Source organism: Python bivittatus, unplaced genomic scaffold, assembly GCF_059951505.1.
Source record: "Python bivittatus isolate LINGU-HERP-01145 unplaced genomic scaffold, Pbiv_v1 ctg000310_np1212, whole genome shotgun sequence".
NCBI classification, from domain to species: Eukaryota; Metazoa; Chordata; class Lepidosauria; order Squamata; family Pythonidae; genus Python; species Python bivittatus.
In genome coordinates, this window is record NW_028277054.1 from 8,157,969 (window position 1) to 8,179,318 (window position 21,350).

The window sequence follows — 21,350 nt, forward strand, 5'->3', positions numbered from 1 at the left end:
CTGCTCAGGGCATTAGCATTTTAATCAGCAATGCCATATCTGGCAGTCCAACTAAAACTCAAGGTGTATTGATTTTTTTTAAAAAGCCACATCCTCCATGAACATGAACGATGAATGCTGACGAACATTGCAGTTCTGTGTAATAGCCCATTAGCATCTCTTTACTCTTTGAAACTTCCAAGGCCTTTCTATCCTGGCAGTTTTTTCGTATATCATCTGTAATTTGTTTCTGTTTTCTAGCAATGATGCCTCTGATGAGTTCTCCTCCTGATCCATGCAGTGAAGCAAATTGTGGGAAAGGATATGTTTGCAGAGCTACTCACAATCAGGCACAGTGTTTTCCAGAACCTCAGTCCTGCAATACCATCCAGTGCCAAGGAGGGACACTCTGTGCAATAGTTGACGGTTTGCCCAGATGTGTTCCTTACCCATCATCTTGTCATAATGTCCAATGCCAAGAAGGGACAATTTGTAATCTGGCAGATGGCTTCCCTAAATGTGTTCCAGTGCCACGATCGTGTGCAGCTATTCAGTGCAAAGAAGGAACCATCTGTGCAGTTGTTAACAGTTGGCCTCAGTGTATTCCAGTGCCTGTGTCCTGCCAAAGCATTCGATGCAACCCAGGAATGGGGTGTGAACTCATTAATGGCTGGCCCCAGTGTGTGCCCAACCAACCTTCCTGCCAGGGCATCCATTGCAAAGGTGGAACGAGATGTCAGATTGTTCACGGCCAGGCTCAGTGTATCCCAGCGTCTGCATCGTGCAGTGACATCATCTGTGAAAAAGGAGCCATGTGTGAAATGGTCAATGGCCGAGCAAAGTGTGTCCCGTTGCCACCATCCTGCCTCCATATTGAATGCAAGCAAGGAACTATGTGCGATATGGTTGATGGTTGGCCAAAATGCATTCCAAGGCCAACTTGCAAAGATTTAAATTGTGAAGCTGGTACTGAATGCAAAATTGTGAATCACCTGCCCAGATGCTTTCCTGTCCCACAGTCCTGTGCCCAAATCCACTGCAGGCCTGGGTCTGTATGTGAGCTAGCAGATGGTAAGCCCTTATGTGTGCCTATCCCACCCTCTTGCAACAAGATCCACTGTAAAGAAGGAACAATCTGTGAGATCCTTGATGGGGTACCAAAATGCGTGCCTGCCATCATCTCCTGCAACAATGTACAGTGCCCAGTGGGAACCATCTGTGAAATTGTCAACAATTGGCCCACATGCAGAGCTCTCCCACGCTCCTGTGAGAGCATTGAGTGCAAGACAGGAACAGTCTGTGACATCATCAATGGTTGGCCAACATGTATTCCCACTGCACCAACAACGTGTGCATCCGTCGTTTGCAAAGAGGAAGCTGTGTGTGAAATGGTGAATGGCGTACCAACCTGTATACCCATCCCGCTGTCTTGTGACAGATATAAGTGCAGAGAGGGAACTATTTGTGAAGTTGTCCGTGGATGGCCCACGTGCATACCTTTGCCGTCTACGTGTCAGAAAATACAGTGCCCTCAGCACACTGTCTGTAACATAATTGATGGCTGGCCTAAATGTGTCCCAACCCCGCCCACATGTGACAAGCTTCAGTGCAAAGTGGGAACCACCTGTGAAAAAGTCAATGGCCAGCCTGTGTGCGTTCCACTCCCTCCCTCTTGTGAGCGCATCTATTGCAAACAAGGGACGGTTTGTGAAATTGTGGAAGGATGGCCAAAATGTGTGCCAATCCCCGCATCCTGTGATAAAATCCACTGCAGACAAGGGACCACCTGTAAAATAATTGATCACTGGCCTCGGTGTGTCCCCATCCCACCAACCTGTGACAAACTACGCTGCAAAGACGGCAGCACTTGTGAAATTATTGATGACTGGCCTATGTGTGTGCCTATTCCAGCTTCCTGTGATAAAATCCAGTGCAAAGAGGGAACTATTTGTGAAATGGTTGATGATTGGCCCAAATGTAGTCGACTCTTGAACTCCTGTGAAAAAGTCCAATGCCGTGCAGGGACCAAATGTGAAATATATGATGGACTTCCAAAATGTATTCCCATATCCCCTTCCTGTTACAATTTCCGTTGTAAAGAAGGGTTTATTTGTCAGATCGATAATGGTTGGCCAACGTGTGTTCCTGGTCTCTCTGCTTGTGAAAACCTCAACTGTGGTGCAGGAACAGTATGTGAGACATTTCATGGGCAGCCCAAATGTGTCCCCCTCTCACTCTCTTGTGGGAACTTCAAATGCAATGAAGGGACTGTGTGTGAGATATATGAAGGGCATCCAAAATGTCTCCCCATCTCACTTTCTTGTAATAATTTTCAATGCAACCATGGAACAGTTTGTGAAATCAGCCATGGTTGGCCCAGATGTGTTCCTATCTCACCCTCTTGTGAAAACATCAGGTGCAATGAAGGAACCGTGTGTGAGATATATGAAGGGCAGCCAAAATGCCTTCCTAGCTCCCCCTCTTGCAACAAATTCCATTGTCAGGGTGGGACAGTGTGTCAAATAATTAATGGTTGGCCACAGTGTGTTCCGATGCCCCCTTCTTGTGGAAATGCCAGTTGCAATGTTGGAACTGTATGCCAAATGGTTTCTGGCTTGCCTCAATGTGTTCCCATGTCACTGTCATGTGATCAGTTCACCTGCCAAGAGGGAAGTATTTGTAAAATGGTTGATAACTGGCCAAGATGCCTTCCTATCCCGTCTTCATGTGATAGGTCAAACTGCCAGGAAGGTACCATTTGTGAGATTGTTAATGGACTGCCAACTTGTGTACCAATCCCATCTTCCTGTGACAAAACCATCTGTACACAAGGGATGGTATGCCAAATCATGAACGGCTGGCCAACATGTGTTCCAGCATCGTCAGTGCTCCTATGTGCTTCTATGCATTGTCAAGTGGGAACTGTGTGTCAACTCATTGATGGAAGCCCACAGTGTATGCCCATCACACCTTCCTGTAGCCAAATTCACTGTCCTGCTGGAACTGTCTGTGACATGGCACATGGATGGCCCCGATGCACTCCCATGCCAACCTCATGTGGAAACACCCATTGTCATAGTGGGACTATTTGTCAAATTATAAATGGTTGGCCCAAATGTGTGCTCCCTACGCATTCATGCCAGACAATTCAATGCTGGGAGGGGATGATTTGTAACATTGTGGATGGTTCACCTACATGTGTTCCTGCTATATCTCCCCAAGCAATGTGTTGGGCCTCTGGTCAGCCCCATTATCACACTTTTGATGGACGCAGCTTTGATTTCCAAGGTACTTGCTCTTATACAGTGGTTAAGACCTGCAGCACCAGCACCAACCTGCCATTCTTTCACATCTTCACCAAGAGTCAGAAGAATTCCCCATTCTCTTTCATCAGTCACGTCACCATCACCATCTACAACTCCAGCATCACCATGATCAAGCATGAATATGGCCTTGTCAGAGTAAGAACCATCTTTGTACAGTTTCATTAACACTGAGAAAGTGCTGATGGCTTATGTCAACTGTACCTAACCTGGCACTTTGCAGATGAGGTGAGATGAGACCACAACTTAGTCAACATGGCCAAAAGATTGGTAGTCCCAACTTATTTGGAGAGTGCCAGTTTAGGAAATATTTTACTACACATAATAATACTTCCATCCAAAATGTTGCAATGTGGAAAGCTTTTGTTCATATGCCCAGGCTTTCTATTTCTCCCTTTTAACAGTCCACCACCATTCCATGGGAACTGACTCTCCAGAGTACTTCACTATTTCAGTGTTTCTTTTTCTACAGATGTTTTGCTTTTCTGCCAATATCAAGGTGCCATTTCTAAACTTGCTGATTTATCTTTCTTGTGCATAGACGATGCTGTTTTAGCTCAAAAAACAAACTTGAGCACTGGAACTAGAAGCATTACTGTTTATATGCCAATGCAGAGGAAAATTCCCCACAATCCAATTGACAAGTAGAGATCACACAATCTGCTCGAGCCAGGTTTAATGGACTGCACAGGGTTCTGCCCACTGAATGAGGGTAGATGCGACCTTTATAAAATCATATAATACATGCTGACCGGTAACGATGTCAAATGCCAATCATCTTATTTTTGATAACATGGGTTAGATTTTCTGCATATAGTGAGAATACACAGTTAATAAACCACAAATCAGCTTTTGTGGTTAATTACTTCCTAGTTCCCATTTAAAAATACAAGTGCTGGTTAAGATATCTTGTGCACCAGCATCTGCAAATACCTAACCAAGCTATATGCTTGCTTGAGTTCAGGGCCTGAACTAGTTGGACTAGAAGGACCTATGGTCTAACCCCAAAAACGTCCATCTGCTCTTACATTCTAGAATTCCTATTAAGACAGCATTAGCTTTTTTAAAACCAAAAAATGCTTCTGAAAGTGAAATTGCAACTCACTAAATACTTTGGTGTTTTGTTGAAATCCAGTTCATTTGTAAAATATGTAATCTTAACAACAAACAGTGATCACTGGCCTCTGTCTCTTCTAGGTTAACCAGCTACGCTCTCGTCTGCCTATACGTTTACATGATGGGACAGTCTCCTTATACCATCGGGGGAACCAACTGGTTATCGAAACACAGTTTGGTCTGAAGGTTTACTATGATTGGAACTATTATCTAGTGGTGAAGGTCACGCCAACTTTTCAGAGTCAAATCTGTGGCCTTTGTGGCAACTACAATGGAGATCCCAATGATGACTTTGTTACCCCGTCAGGAAACTTGGCCACCAATGTTGTGGAATTGGGCAAGATCTGGAAAGTGGAAGATGGAGACATTGCTTGCAGGCATGACTGCCATGGCAAATGCCTGCAGTGTTCTGCAGAGTTAGCAGCCCAATACAATGCAGAAACTTTATGTGGTATGATCTCTAAACACAGAGGTGGTCCTTTCCATCGCTGCCATTCCTTGATTGATCCCAAGCCATATTTGAATGACTGTGTAATTGATTTATGTGCCTTTGAGGGTTACAAGCAGATTTTGTGTCGAGCCCTGAAGACTTACGCTGATGCTTGTCAAAGAGAAGGGATGGCAATATCTGCCTGGAGGAAACACGCTGGCTGCCGTGAGTACAGCGGGGAATTTATGGAGATAGGGCTCCAACTAGTTTTACAGTGACAGGCATTTGTAGGAGGGTACTGTCATTCCAGAATGGAATGTGTGTCATAAATCAGGGTTGCATATATGTATGGCCAGACAGATGTTGCAGGTAAATGGAATAGAGATTGACTATAACGTTACATTTTTTTAAAAAAAAATCAGTTCTCTGAAGAGATGAGTTGATGGGCTGCTAAAAAATAATCAGAAAATAAGAACACTGATTATGTTAAGATGGATGGAGAAGAGCAACAATGAAAATATAGCCAGAGAACCAGCCAATCCATATAAATTGGAATGGATGAATTGGGATTTAGACAAGGAATGTCAGAAAGAGTCCATTTGTTTGGTTGCCTAGTAGATGTTCATGAAACAGACAGGGGCATGGTACCCCAGATTACCTTATACTGGGTAATAACTGCCGTATTCTGCACCAGCTGTAATTTCTGAATGGTCAAGAGTAGCCTCTTGTAGAGTAGAGCACTCACAAAAGGTGAGTGACTGAGAAAAGGAACTTCTGGTTTTGGAAAGGATGCATTTGGGACTCAGATAAATCTGTGTGAAGGCTTTCCTGGTGACAGCTACCACTTACTCTCAGAACAGGAGCTGTGAGTCCAGGAGGACCCCAAATTGCACACCTGTTCTATTTGAAGAAGTGCCACACCATTCAAAACCAAATATGCAGAATCTCCAGCAGTGAAAGAACCATGCATTTACTCAGTGTGGTCAGGCTTGAGGTTAAAGCCTGTTCCTCCCCATCCAGACCCTAACAGCCTCCAGACACTAGGACAAGACCTCAGCAGCATCACTTAGTCAACCAGGGCCTAAATATATAGCTGAGTATCATCAGCGTACCAATAATACCTGACCCCATGTTGATGGATGACCTTAACTTAGATATAAACAGGAGGAGCGAGCATCAATTCCTGAAGCACTTCACAAATCAGGAGCTTCAGGATGGACCTATCCTCACCTCAACACTAACTGTAGAGTGAGACAGATTAGAACCAGCCACAGAGAAAGGAGTAGAATTTTTGCAACACCTGGCCTCCCACTCCCAAACCCAGTCCAGAAGGATATCATGACTGATGGTACCAAAAGCCACTGTGAGATCAAGAAGAACCACAATGGTCACACCACCACCTCCCCAGCTCTGCCAAAGGTGACCAACAAGTGTGATCAATGCTGCCTCTGTACTGTATCCCAGCCTGAAACCAAACTGAAATGGATCCAGATAATCTGCTTCTTCCAGGGCCTCCTGAAGCTGCAGTCTGACCACTTACTCAACAACCTTACTCAAAAAGGGAAGGTTGGAGATTGGAGGGAAAATTGTCCACAAGCATTGAGTCCAGCAATGGCTTCTTGAGAAGAGATATATCACCACCTCCTTTCTCAAGGATGACCATCACCGCATGGACCCAACCACATATCACTTCCCAGGAGACCTCAACCAACCAGGAGGAACGTGGATCTAATAAACAAGTAGCTTGATTAGCAGTCTTAGGTTTGTGCCTTAAACTGGGCCCAAAAGTGATCTTAAACATGCATTAGCAGTTCAATCTTTTGAAGAAGGAGCTTCTGTATTCTGCCGAAACCATCTTAGGGTGGTTTTCCCTTTCATTTTGCTTTGTTTTTGTTCTTGTGATGCTTAAGGCAATGTAGAAATACCTATTTAAATACATAGTTTAAAATATACCGACATAAAACTTCTGTGTTTCACAACCTTTTATTATACAGCAAAGATGAGATCTTCTACAAGATAACACCAATAGCTAACCATGTTTGTTCTTCCTTCTACAGCCTTGATTTGTCCAGACCACAGCCAGCACATGGCCTGTGGCACAGCATGTCCTGCCACTTGCAGCAACCCTGATGCTCCAAAGACGTGCCACCTGCCCTGCATGGAGACCTGCCAGTGCAAGCCAGGCTATGTGCTTGATGGTGGTAAATGTATTGCCAAAGACCAATGTGGCTGCATCTATCACGGTCAGATCTATGCCCCCAATGAGCAGTTCTGGGATGATCACCAATGCCATCAGCAGTGTGTATGCATTTCACGAGACAGGAAGGTGGTCTGCCACAGCTCCACTTGCAGGGAAGGAGAGGGGTGCCATGTGGTTAATGGCATAAGGAAGTGTTATCCAACCTTCTATGGGACCTGCACTGCTCTGGGCCAGTTGCATTATATCACCTTTGATGGATTGCACTATGACTTCTATGGAACTTGTGTTTATCGTTTGGCTGAACTCTGCCACACGATAGGAAACCTCACTCAGTTCCAAGTCCTGGTTCAGCACCAAAGACAGGGACTCAAGAACCCAGCTGCCACCAAAGTTCTTGAGGTCCATGTTTACGGGATGGCAGTGCTTGTCAGCGATAGCAAAGTCTTGGTGAGTACAGTATAGCATCTTCCACCCTTCTCCTATTTGTACTTGTGCGATTCTTTGAGTTGATCCATCACTCTTTATTTTGGGAGGGTTTATCATCCTATCAGAAAGGAACGAGCAATCGAAACAGGATGATTGGGAAATTGTTAATTATTGATCAGAAGTTATAAACCTCTTCCATTTACATATTACTTTTTCAGACAAAGGCAGATAACCTGTTGTTCTCCAGATGTTACTTAACGACTATTTCCAACATTCCTCATTTTTGACTGTATTTCCCAGGGATGTTGGGAGATATAGCTTATCAACAGCTGGAGTACCATAGGTTTCCTATTCCTGTTCTAAGGAAATTCTACCGATGCACATTTGCAGCAGGGCAGATAACAAATGTCTGCACCACTGCTCAAATTAAAAAGGAAATTGAGTGAGCCCCTGCCTCCAATTAGGGAACTCTTTCCCCAGAAAAGAACAGCTGGCCCTCGTGCAGTCTTGTTTTAAACAATAATTGAAGACATGCTTGTTCACTCAGGCATATTTAAGATAATTGGCTTGTGCAAGAAGGTTTTGATTTGTTTCAATGAGGCACTTTATGCTGTAAAAGCAACTTGAGTGGCCTTATCAGGGTGAAGAGGCAACATGATTTAACTCAACGAGGTGTTTCTCATCACCTTGCACCCTCCTCTTACTTTCTCTTGCACTTGCAAAAGCCAGCAGAGATGCTTGTAACGGTACTCTGCATGCCCAGAAATCTTTTTACTATGCAACTGTGTTGCTGCTGGAGAGATGAGAAAGGTAAAAAAGCAGGCAGCTCTTAGAAACAGCAGAACCATCTTGGCTTATGAAACAGCTTCAAGGCCTTGTTTTGCTCCAACCATCATCAAAGCAGAACCCCCTTTTGAAGATCTGCATGGCCCTATAGAATCATTTTTACTCCAAGACTCTTTCCTTTTTCAAAGTAGTATTTGTTGTATTTATTTTATTAACTTTAGGGATTTTTTTTTTTTTACTGTTTCTTTCCCCATGGGGCTCCTTCAGAATAATCAGCAGGACCACCTGAGACCCTGCTTTTCCCACCACTACCCCAGGAACAACAACAACAACCTCAACAACCCTACAGTACACGATCAACAGTGAATGAAAGAAGTAGTACAGTAACAATTGAGTCCACCTTCTACCATACTTGGTCACAGAGCTATAAATAAGCTTTTAATCAGAGCTGCAAAGGGCTAGGCAAAATTCTAACAATTCACATTGAGAGTCAAGGTGCAAGAGATGAGACCAGAGCAGTTGTCCGCTCCAGAGGTTGATTAATTACAATAAGTGGAGAACAGACACAAACTGTTGGGTTCTTAAAGTTTTCTGAGCTTAGTTCTCTTCCTGCAGATGTTTCACTGACAGGCTAGGTAACACCACTGGTGCATGGGAGAGTAACATTTGCTGGCTGTTTATATATGGTAGCTTGTCCTCCTAACCTTTCTTCCTTCACTGCCTGCCATCTGATTTTTTTCCCCTTCTTCTTCCTTGATTGTTCCTGTTAATCTGGTGCTAATCCCGCTTATCTGAGTAGTGGTGAATGGATCAAGGAATTCACCCTGGTCGATACAAGATATACAGTTCAGAGGAAAACTGACCCCAAAGTTATTCTAGCCAGAAACCTGCTTTCTGAGTTAATTTTTAATACTCAAGACTTCTGCACTCCCCACCCGGGTACAGATGAAGCTAAGGAGCTTTGAATTTGGTAGAATTTGATTATGCAGAGTTTCAGCTTTCCCCAGCCAAAGGTCATTCTTTCACCTTCTGGTTCTTCAGCCTTTTCCACTGCATATTCAGTCCTGGGTGGTCTTGCCTCCTGATCAGAGTATTCAGGCATAAGTGCAAGTCCTGGGGCTTGCCAGATTCTGGTGCATCTGCAAAGGCAGGTCTATCAGCTTGGTCTTCTTCTAAGGGAGATAACACATCTGGCTGAGCCCTGATAATCTCTGTATTTCCTGGTGGGAAATTGTGTGGCTAGAACTGTTGTACTGCTAATGTCACTTTTATTTTACAATAAGTCATAGGAGGAAGACAAGAACATTATCTTTAAAATTGCTCCCAGTTTTGATGAACTCTCTGTTTGGTCTTCAAACAAGGTGTGCGCTACCCATTTTTTGGATATGTCAATGCAGTTGCACAGGGATAGACAACCTGTTGATAGCTGAAAGCCACATTTAACATTTTTAAGGGGGCAGAGGTCCATACTGTGGAGTGATGATGAAAATATAGGCAGGATGCAATGACTACTTTTCCCCACATTTTTTCAGACAACAGGAACTATTTTATTTTTAAAAAACTATGTTCAGTGTACTTTATAGTATACATTATAGGATGGTTTTTTTAGTTTCTTGTCTCAAAATGGCAGAAAATCCATGCCACCAATTTCCAGGAATCATGTTGGAAAGGGCTATGGGAATGTCAGAAAAAATGAGGTAGCAGGTAAAAGAGGAAACAGCCCCTTTAAAGGGTATGTTGAAAGAAATGTCTGAAAGAGCCCACTGCATTTTCAAGGTGAGTATCTCTGTGCTGTACCAAGTTTAAGATCTGAAGGCTCCTTCCATCCAGATTCACCCTGAGAGATTTGTTTAATGTACCTTGTGAAATGTTCTTCTCTCTCTCTTCTCCCTGCTTTCCAGCTAAATGGCTTACTGATCAACCTGCCCTACAATGTTGACTATAACAAAATTTCCCTCTACCACCTGGGATGGGATATTGTGATCATGACAGATTTTGGCTTAATGGTCACCTTTGACATGAAGAATAATATTCGTATCACAGTACCAGGAAGCTACAGGGAAAGGACCTGTGGCCTATGTGGCAATTTCAATGGAAGAGCAGAAGATGACATGCTACAGCAAACGGGAATTCTCACAACTAATCCAGGGGAGCTTGGCAGAAGCTGGAAGATCCGGGATATCCCAGGATGCCTTGAGAAAGAACAAGAATCCTGTGTAGACATGGTGCATTTGGAGTACACCCAGAGAATGAGTAGGGAGTGTGGCCTCCTACTAGACATCAATGGCCCTTTCAAGATGTGCCATAGCAAGGTGCCACCTCAGCCATACTTCAAAGACTGTGTCTTTGACTATTGTTCCAATAAGGGCAACACGAATGTCATCTGTCATGTTATCTCCTCCTATGCTGCAGCTTGTCAAACATTAGGGATCAAGATTTCAGAGTGGAGGTCCATCAACTTTTGCAGTAAGTAAGGATAAGCAAACATATATTGTGGCTGGTGTGGGTCTTCCGGGCTGTGTGGCCGTGTTCTGGAAGTTTTGTTTCCTAACGTTAGGAAACGAAACTTCCAGAACACGGCCACACAGCCGGGAAGACCCACACCAGCCATCGTATTCCGGCCATGAAAGCCTTAAACATATATTGTCTTCTATAATGTTCACAGTTGTTGTTGCTGTTTGCATGTGCAAATTTATATCCAGCCATTTCCATGGTTATGCAACAAGAAATGTTTTTATGCAAACAAAACATACCTTTATATAGATGTGGCAAATGTATACCTTTTGGACCAAACCACTCTCCTCTTTGTGCAGAGATCTGCATTTTTGATACTTTTCCTTAATGTCCATAATTTTATGTCCTGGAGAACTGCATCACATGAGGTAAGGAAAGGCTTATGAAAACAGATCAGAAATATGAATTAGATTAGTCCCTACTGAAATTTGTGGTGAATGAATTATATTCACATCCATAGCAGGATAAGAAGCTTGTAGAATATTCCTACCAAGAATGATGAGCAAAGCAACAAGCAAGCCATTTTTTTTTTCTGGGTGAAAAAAGATATGGATTATTCATTTTAATGAGAAAGTGGCTAGCCCAGACTAGAAGCTGGGTCAGCCAAAAAAGGCTGGGCTTAATCATTATGAAAAACAGAGTGTTAAGCTAGATCAGGGTGGGGAACATATAGTCAGATAGTCCTAACTACAATTCCCAGCAACCCTAGCTTTCATGTCCAATGGCAAAGGATTTTGGAAGTAGTAGTTCAGTAATATCTGGATGGGCAAAGATTCCATCCCTGGACTGACTTTGTCCTAATAAGCAGGACCATCTTTACATCTTTGTTCCTAACTCAGACTCAGACATTTTATCTAGATGATCTTCCTGATCACCCAGCTAAAACCATCTGGCTTAACATGGTACCGTCAGGTGTACTTGATTTTAACTTTCATAATTCACACATTTAAAGGGCCATAACACATCTGGAGGGTACCTGGAAAGCAGTGCATTGAAACAATGTCTAAGAAGTCAGAAACTAATCTCTCTTCTTTCTTCGATGATAGAATGAGTAAATACTTATGGTGTAAAGATTAAGAAAACTGAACATAAAGCAACAGTAAATAATCTGGGACTCTTTCAATGATCTAAATTACAAATCCCTAATCCTTCATCATCAGCCATGCCATTTGCAATTTATTTCAGTTGTGGAGCCAAATCTTTAGAGGGCAATAGTTTCTAATCGTGATTCAGAGGGAGATTTAAGAAATGGTGATATCATTGCCTTCTGCCAAAATGTCAATGTCTTCTTGTGTTCCTCAGAACCTGACTGCCCCACAAATAGTCATTATAAAGTCTGTGCCAGCAACTGCCCTGTGACATGTCACAGCCTCTTTAATCCAGTTCTCTGCACTGCTAACTGTCATGAGGGATGTGAATGCAACCAAGGTTTTGTTTTAAGCGGCGACCAGTGTGTTCCCATCTCGCAATGCGGCTGTGTCCACCAAGGTCTCTACTACAAGGCGGGTGAGTCTTTCTATGTCAATGGATTCTGCAAGGAGCGTTGTACTTGCCATGTTGGTGGTATCATGGACTGTCATCACTCCTCCTGCGGACCCCATGAAGAGTGTCGTGTGGTGGATGGTATCCAGAAGTGCCATTCATTTGCTCCCAAGAAGAGTGGGACTTGTCATGTGGCTGGAGACCCACATTATATCACCTTCGATGGCTCCACATTTGACCTTCAGAGCAACTGCACCTACACGCTGGCAAGGAGTTGTACACGTCAACATTCCCTTCCGTCTTTCTCTGTCAACATACAAAATGAAAGGCGGTCCAAGGGTAAAGTCTCTGTAACAAAAGTTGTATCTATCACAGCCTACCAAAATACCATTTCCATCTTGCGGGAAAAGAGAGGCATTGTCCTGGTAAGAAAATATAAATTGAAAAATTATGAGTAGGGGGGTGGGAATGTTGCTTTTTATTGGGAGCTTCAATAGCAGATAAGTTAAAGAAGCAATCAGTTGTATCAACCACATGGCAATAAAAATATTGAAGGTGTACATGTTGAGATGGTCAAATGAACATAGTACAATGCGGATGGTGAATGATGCTGGTTATACGAGACAGCAAAAGCCTAGATAAAAATGGCATTGTGTGATTTTTTTTTTTTTAGACAAATCAGAGGTAACTGGTCTTACTTTTTACATTGCCTTCTTGCTTCACTTTTATTCCCTTGTCACCGCCACAGGTGAATGGTGCAACTACCTACTTACCTTTCCGCCTTGAAAGCGATGGTATGTGGGTCTATTATCACGGAGACAACATTGTGCTTCGGACAGACTTTGGCTTGTTTGTCTCTTTTGATCAACTCTACCACCTGATCATCCAGGTGCCTGAGGCTTATCAGAGCCAGATGTGTGGTTTATGTGGTAATTACAATGGGCAACCCCTTGATGACATCTCCCTGCCCACTGGCCACCCAGCCATGAATGTCCAAACCTTTGCAGCTGCTTGGAAAATTGATTCTCCCTCTGCCACCTGCACAGAAGATTGTGCCGCAGGAGTGTGTGGCGCATGTCAAGAGAGCCGGAAGGCCAGCTACATACACAGCACCCAGTGTGGCATTTTGCAGGCTCCCTATGGACCTTTCAGTGCTTGCTATTCCACCATCAACCCAACGGACTTCTACAACAATTGCGTGCATGACCTCTGCAAGGCAAGAGGAAACCCAGTTATTCTCTGCCGAGCTATCCATGGCTACGTTGCCGCTTGTCAAGCAGCTGGCATTCAGATCAAACCCTGGAGGACAGCAAACTTCTGTCGTAAGTGCTCCTATGAAGGCACTTTCCAGGCAGAGTAGAAGCATCTCCTAAGGCAGAGTGGGAGGTACAGTGCACAAAGTGGGCAGAGCCACACTAGGCACATGGATTGTTGGTTTGTTTCTGGGTTGGAAGAAGATTTTTTTTATTTTTTTCCAAAAGAGTTCTGAGATGATTTCAACCCATCTGAAAAACAGGCCCATCTCAAAATGGGAGTCATCAGAACAGTAGTAGTTTTCTGTAGTGTTCGCTTGGAACTAAACAAGCAAACACAGCAGGAAACTATTTCATCCATTTGGGGCAATCCTGCAATTAAAGGAGGCTATGAAAAAGTGGTTTGTAGGCTATATGCAGTCATGGAGCTATCCAGGGGCATCCAGACTAGTGGTTACAGCAGCTAACTGGTAATGCCAAATTGAGACATGCATGGTGATATGTCCAGGATGTACTTGTATGCTGATAGCTGACACGAGTATGTAAGTTGTAGTATTTGCATGATTATATCATCCAGGGGTGTCCGCAAAGTATGGTCAAAAAGATCAAGATGGTATGACTCCCCATGAATAAATTAAAAGTAAATGATTTCATTAGGGCTAAGGCTGAGCAAGAAATATGCACTTACCTTTAATAAGTAAATCATTTACAATGATAGAACCTGGCACTTTTAGAAAATAAAACTTTTTCACTGGAAATGAGCAATAAAACAACCAAATCTTAAACCATTTGTAATGGGAAAGATGAACTTGCTCAGTTTTACATAAATCTTGGGGTTATTTGGGAGACAGCCACCCTCATTTCTTGTTTTATACTGAAGTGGAGTTGAGATGTGTCCTTTACAGCAGCAACTGTAGAAAATCCTGAATTTGTTCCCAGCAAGTCCAGGCAGAATGAGAGCAAATTTTGACACCAGCTTTGAGTTTGCATGTCATGAGGCTCAGGACTTTGCTTGAACAAGCCAGCTCTTGGCTTATCCAGGCAGAGCAGGAGCAAGTTCTGATACCAATTCAGCTTTGGATGTACAAGTCCCCCCACCCCCCCATCCTCCAATTCCTGTCTTCCCTCATTTACACATTATTTGAAGAAGGGCTGTAGCTCAAATGGGAAAAGTACCTGCTTTGCCTGCGAGAGATTATCCGTTCAAGCCCGAGCAGTATCAGATGAAGCTTCAGTCTGGCTATCAAACTAGTCAGTACAGAACCAGAACAATTTCTGTTCTAACAATACAGTTTCTCATAAATTCCTATGAGGCTACTGCCTAAATACACTTTTCTAGTAACCTAATCTTCTTTGATTCTTGCAGCAATGAAATGCCCAGCCAACAGCCGCTATGAACTCTGCACCCGGGCTTGTCCCAGAAGATGCAAAGAGGCAAACAGCATCACAAAGTGCCCCAACTACTGCGCTGAAGGCTGCCAATGCAAAGAGGGCTACTTCATGGCTGGGTACCACTGTGCCCCCATCAGTCAATGTCGCTGCTTCCACAAAGGCGTGTGGTTTAAGGCAAGAGATAGCAGCACACTGAAATTCTTATGATTGCCAAAAGTTTTGTTCTCTTTATTTATGAGATTCTTGTATCCAGCTTTTCTTCAGAGTAAAGGTAGTATACATAACATTCCCTCTTCCTCCCATTTTTCTCACAACAACCCACGGAGTAGGCTGAGCTGAAAGGAAATGACTGATGGATTCAATAAAAGAACAGAGCAGGAGACATCTAGTCACTTCTGGATTTTGGCCCTCTGCCTTTTCCATTTCAGTGATGCATGTTGAATGCTTCTGTAGCATTTGATGATTTAGGAAGCAGGATAACATCTGCATAAGAGCTAACTGTTGATTCTCCAAAGCATAAGAACTATAGCTGTAAGAAAAGGATCTTATGGATGAACCAGTGTTGCCATCAAACAGAAACATGTTGGCATTCTCACTGCTGCATCCCAAAAGAGTAAAATAATAAGGAAGGATAAGGAGGAATGGAAAGAAGAATGGAGGTGAACATAAAAATGGGAATAGTGATAATCCCAGAGAGGCAGTGGAAAAAGAGAGATGATCCAGATTAATAGAAATTAAGGAATCCATCCATCAGTTGCAGTAGAAGTGGAAGACTGTTGATTATATATCTGACAGGAAGATTTCACAAATATGCAATTATGCCAGAATAATTGTGATTATTATATGATGAATATAAGGTATAAACTCATCCTACCATGGCCACTTTTTAGCAGTGCTATCACCCCTCAACCTGTTGTATCTTTATTGTAGGCTGGAACTCCAGTGATCACAGCCAATTGCATGGAGAAATGCATTTGTCAACGTCAAGGTCAACTGACGTGCACTCCATTCCCATGTGCAGCTGGAGAAACTTGTGTACTGAAAAACAGCAAATGGGACTGTGTCCGGAAGGATGGCCACTGCACCATTGCCCATGAACACATCTTCACCTCTTTTGATGGCGTATCTGGAAGGCTTCCAAGTGATGGGTCCTTTGAGATCACAGCACTTGTCAATGCTAAGTCAAAATCATGGTTCCGGGTGGTGGTGCAGGTGAAGAAATGTCCCCAGTGTCCTACACCCAGTGTGGTCTCTGTCACTGTCTATTTCCACAAGCTGATTGTGCTGGTGAATAAGGATAGCTCAGTCTCGGTAAGAAGCAACTACTGGCAGATGATAGGTCTCATGTTTTATTCACTTACTCTACTTGTAGTTCTTTATCTCTTTCTTCCTTCTTTTCCTTCTACATACAAAATGCACATGATTTCTAATCAGCTAATTACCTTTCCTTCTCTCTTTAATTTTCGCCTAGTTATCTCTGTCTGACCTAGACTGCCACAACTAATGAACATTTCAATGGGGTGTAAATTGTGGTAATGAAAGGCACCCGTAGCAACTGAGATCCAGCTCCCATGAAGTTATAGGGTGTATTACTCTTCTAAGACTAGGTTGGAACACAGAGGCCAGATGTTTGTGAGTTAGCATTGCAATTCAGGATGGATGAATTTGGTGCAAATTGAGAAACCAGGGGGATGAAGCTGGTGAGATTTAGAAATACTCTGGAAGAATGTGGAGCAAAATCAAGAAGAGACAGAAGTAGATTGACAGGTAGAAAAATCCAAAGACAGAGACACAGACCTCAGAAAAAAAGCCAAAGGTGTATAGATTTATAACTAACTCTAGAAATTCCAGTTGGGGGCCCAACTGTACCACCAAATGGTACCACCATTTGGATCCAATTGACCTATGGGATCTCATGCAATCCCTAATCCACCTCCCCTGAAGGCTCTGTACCATGAGTTGTACATGAGGAGGATCCATCAGGAGCATCAACAGGTGACATTCTACTTGGAATGTCCCACCTCTTTTCTCTAAAAGTGAAAGTCTGAAGGAAAAGGAAAAGGAAAAGGAAAAGGAAAAGGAAAAGGAAAAGGAAAAGGAAAAGGAAAAGGAAAAGGAAAAGGAAAACATTAATTTGTAAGTGATATTTCTCAGGCAAACATATAGTGTGTGTAGACTTCTAGGCTGCACAGCAGGCTTAACCAGTACAGCCACAGATACTAAGCTTGGTTAGGTTAAACTTTAGTTTGTCGTGGCCTAGTCTTTTGAGTGAAACCAAACTATTTGGTTAATTTATGGTTTCATATATTAGGCAAACTTAGAAAATGGATTAATTCAGTAACCCGATTTTTCTGTATGGGTACAAAATTGGGAGAGAGATGAACAGATTTTGATAGCACCTTTTGATAAAACTGCGTAATGCAAAGTGGCAGAAAATGGAAAGAAGAACTACCGTTCTTGGCAGTGAGGTGCTGAGTTTTAAAAGAGAAATGTGAAATGTGACAGGGAGACAAAGAAGAGGCTGAGCACTACCATGTGGTCATGGCAAGGGAACTGTACATTTACCCAGGATTCCATTATGTGGCTCTAGCGAGTACTCATCTTCTAGAAGAAAGTTGCCCGCTTTCTAGTATTCTTATTCACCTCTGCTCTTCTCACTTATCTTCCAAAACTCAGTACGCAGTGTCTCCATGTGACTTATTATTTGCGTTTTCTAGGTGAATGGCCATCCCGTGCATCTCCCAGCTCAGCCTTCCAAGGAAGTATCAGTAACCTTGGTCCAAGATATGGTGATGGTGGCACATGAATCTGGTGTACAGGTTCTCTATAGTAGTGGTGGTGACTTAACAGTGACAATCAGTGCGACACTGGCCAACAGAGTGTTCAGATCCTGTGGGAACTTCAATGGTAACGGTGCAGATGACCTGAGGCTTCCACATGGTAGGATGGCCCGCACCATTACGGAGGTCGTCAACTATTGGAGAGTCAGAACAGGAGTACAACATGGTATGTCAAGATAGAAACTTCTTTTTTTTTTCCCTAACGTTTACCTGGTTTTGCTCTCTATTTTACCCCATATCTAGACAATGGGATGGAAAACTATAAACCGATCGTGTTTCCATCAGTGTCTAATGGTGCAAACATCTAAGTGTAGCATAGCCTGGCACCTGACTCTTTATGCTTGAGGAAATATATTGGTCCACTTAGCCCACTGACGTCTGCTCCCTCTTAATGTTAAAGGCTTTCCATAACCTGTTTGGATGTGCTAAACATGCATTTATGGCCCTGGGTATTTGGCATGCCGTTGTTTGAGATTCAAAATACCAAATGCCTTTTTACTTCCTTTTTTTTAAAGCTCATTTTAAAATCCACTCCTATACGGAACCTTGATTCAAGATCAGTTTTCATCACACCAACGTTCACAAGAATGCAGTCTTGACTGTATCACGGATGGATGGAGGAGAAATTCTTCGGATCCTACTCTTATACGAACTCACTCAATTAGCACCTCTGGAAATCTGCATTTTACATCATTTGACAGTAGAGTTTACAACTCAAATGGTAAAAGTGTATATATTAAAAATCCATGGAAGCCTGTATATTTGGAGAAAAGAATCCACAAATGCATTGCGTTAAGGGAAATGGATGAGAAATGGATTCCCAAATGTATGCAAATGTTGTGTGAATTTTCATGCATTTTTTAAAAAAAGATGTATATTGAATGCTCGTAAACTCAGCAAATATGATAGATTCACCTGTTCCTACAAGCAGGGATATCTTCTGTTAGAGTGAGTCCCAGGCAACAAGCAAGCAGCTGGTCTTGCAAGCACAACACAGCATCTTTTTCTCCATTGACAACAGCTACCTCCCACCAACTGGATTCACATATCATACGAACATCCTTACTGATCACCCATCATAAGCTCTGGTTTGTTTCAAACCCTGAGCTAAGCCTACATCAAACAAGCAACATTACAGTTCACACTGATGTGTGAATCCAGCTACTGATTCACAAATGCTGAGGCCCCAGCTGTTGAAGATTGTACATAACTTCTGGCTAGGCTCTGCTTTTTAAAAATCAACTTTGATGTTTTACACTAGTTGATCTACCAAATGCAAATTTGAAATGCAAGATCTGCTGGATTGATATGGTTACCTTATTTGAGCTGCAAGAATTCAGCTGACCGCAAGGTCCTGACAAAGATTTCCACCTCTTTGCTGCCATCTAGTGGTTATTCAGATATTTGCGGTTTAAATGTGGTAGTCCTAAACATGAATAGTAGCTGTTCCCTGCAAAGGTCCTAGATATATAGCTCTTTTTTTTCTTGGTGAGGGAGGTTGAATATTTTGAATCATCTTGAACTAACCCTGCTGAATCTGTTAGAAGAATCAATTAAAGCTTTTGATAAAGATTTTGCAGTTTTCTATGCTGTTTACATCCAACCTGTTGCAGGTTTAGCAGAAACATTTGTACTGTATTTGTATAGTTTTATATATAAACCATTCTGAGAAGAAAGAATGGAAGGAATTTAGCAGGCTGTGTAGAATAGTGAGAATTGGGGGGAGGCATCTAGAATTTAATTGGTTGGGATGTCTTCAGTTTGAGTATTAAAACGTTTCCTTTCTTATACACCCACACAGAGACACACAAGTCCACATACGACTTTGCGAAAAGCTGTAGCTGTTTCATTGATTCAGTCCCATAGTTAAGTCAGAGGAGTTCAGTAAGCATATTCTCTCATCCAAACCTCACCTCCATCACCTGTCTCTTTCATTCAAAGAACCCAATAACCCATTTGAATAAACTATGATCTTTCATCAAAATCGAAGCCTCGTGTTAGAGAAGAAAGTTCAGCCAAGATCTAGCTGTCATGGGGAAAAAAGCAATCCAAACAACGGAGATCTGAAGCAAAGGTTCTTTAATAAAATATCCCATGAGAAAGAGAATAGACGGAGAAAGGATTTTATAGGAGAGAGAAAAGGTGTATTGGCAGTCATGAATAATTAAGTACATAGACAGGAAAAGCCTCCAACTCTATACGGGCAATGAGATAGTTAGCCAGACTTAGCCTGGAGAATGGCACCCTGGTCTCCGTGTCCCCCTTAATCTGCATTCCTGTTATGATGATGATCAGATGAGCCTTTTTCACACTCCTCAAAATACAAGTCTGTGTCTTGTTATCTGCCTTTTGTTCCCTTCCCCAGGATCACCCTAAACTAAATCATTATGGCCAAGGGTACCCTAGGTCCTCAAAGGTTCCTTGATTTTTACCTAGTTCCATTTCTACTGCCAATACAGAAACATGACTTTAAGCAGAACAAATTGATTTTTAAGCAAGAGAATCTACTTTTACAGAGTTTAAACTTTTACATTCCACATCGCTTAACTTCATTTGAGCAATTCCTATGGAAACTCAGACCTCTAAAAGTTCTGTTTCCCATGTCAATTTCCTTTGATGGCGAGGCTTGCCAAAGACATTCTTCTTGATTTCAATCCAGTGTCAGATTCGCATCATCCGATCACCCTGTTCAATCTTATCCCAAGGCACACTAAGAAGTAAGAGAGAGACAAAGTATAAGAGAAAGGAAGGGTGTGTGAGAAAATGGTATCCACTATGAACCCAAGAGAAGATAGGAGTTTTTAGGGAGCAACCCTGCTCAGCACGAAAACTCAGGGTACCAAGTTCCCAATCAAACAGACCTCACTATTGGGATCTTGGTGTTCTTTTTGATTGGAGTATCTGGCTTGGTTAGCTGTACTATTTCATCATCAGTTGTTCCTATATATTATGTGGGTTCTCCCTTATCGATGTGTTGATTGCTAGGTGTGTGATAAGGGAAGATACTGAGCCAAGTAGGTCCATCAGAAACAGGAACACAAACTACACAAAATATGGTCAAGGCTGGTAGGATGAGCAGCCATGCGTAAGAAGTCAGCAACCCTCTCTACCTTGTGCCAAAGCACAGATGATACCTTGTTTGGTGGTGTCACGTTTGGTGTAAAACCAAGCTCAACAAACACCAATTTCCCAACATTTCAACCCTGATCTACACATATTTGAAGAGCGAGTGGCAGGTAGCTAGGAGGGCCTTTGCACAACTTTGTCTTGAGCTGGATGTGCCTTGCCCTGGATCAGAAGGCCCTGCTCACTGTCATGTATGCTCTAGTCTCCTCCCAGCTGGACTACTACAAACACACTCAACATGGGGCTGCCCTTGAAAACCACCCAGAAGCTACAATTGATCCAAAGTGCAGCAATGCAGGTAGTGAAGGGTGCACCTAGGTATGCCCATGTAACACCACTAGTCCGCAAGCTACAATGGCTTCCTAAAGGTTTCCAGGTGCAATTCCAGGTTTACCACCTATAAAGCCCTACATTGCACAGGACCAGGTTATTTGCAAATATCCCTACTGATACGTACCCATCCCACACACCCCAATAGGGTGA

The 21,350-nt window shown here is 42.8% G+C and overlaps 2 protein-coding genes across 2 annotated transcripts in view; one reads left to right on the top strand and one right to left on the bottom strand.

Annotated features, from left to right (window-relative positions):
• The first annotated feature begins 245 nt into the window (after positions 1–245).
• On the top strand, positions 246–20,117 carry LOC107326237 (IgGFc-binding protein-like). The gene is made up of 10 exons (XM_015888867.2): positions 246–3,440; positions 4,500–5,073; positions 6,906–7,495; positions 10,162–10,726; positions 12,077–12,681; positions 13,005–13,578; positions 14,876–15,075; positions 15,832–16,212; positions 17,619–17,907; positions 20,107–20,117. Exons 1-10 carry the CDS (start codon positions 246–248, stop codon positions 20,115–20,117), a joined length of 6,984 nt encoding a protein of 2,327 aa, XP_015744353.2.
• Positions 19,817–21,350, bottom strand: part of LOC103052057 (IgGFc-binding protein) — a 31,445-nt gene continuing 29,911 nt past the window's right edge. Inside the window, exon 19 of the mRNA XM_088140223.1 lies at positions 19,817–20,451. Within this exon, the coding sequence (XP_087996349.1) occupies positions 20,437–20,451 (15 nt within the window). The 3' untranslated portion in view covers positions 19,817–20,436. The remainder of the gene's footprint in view (positions 20,452–21,350) is intronic.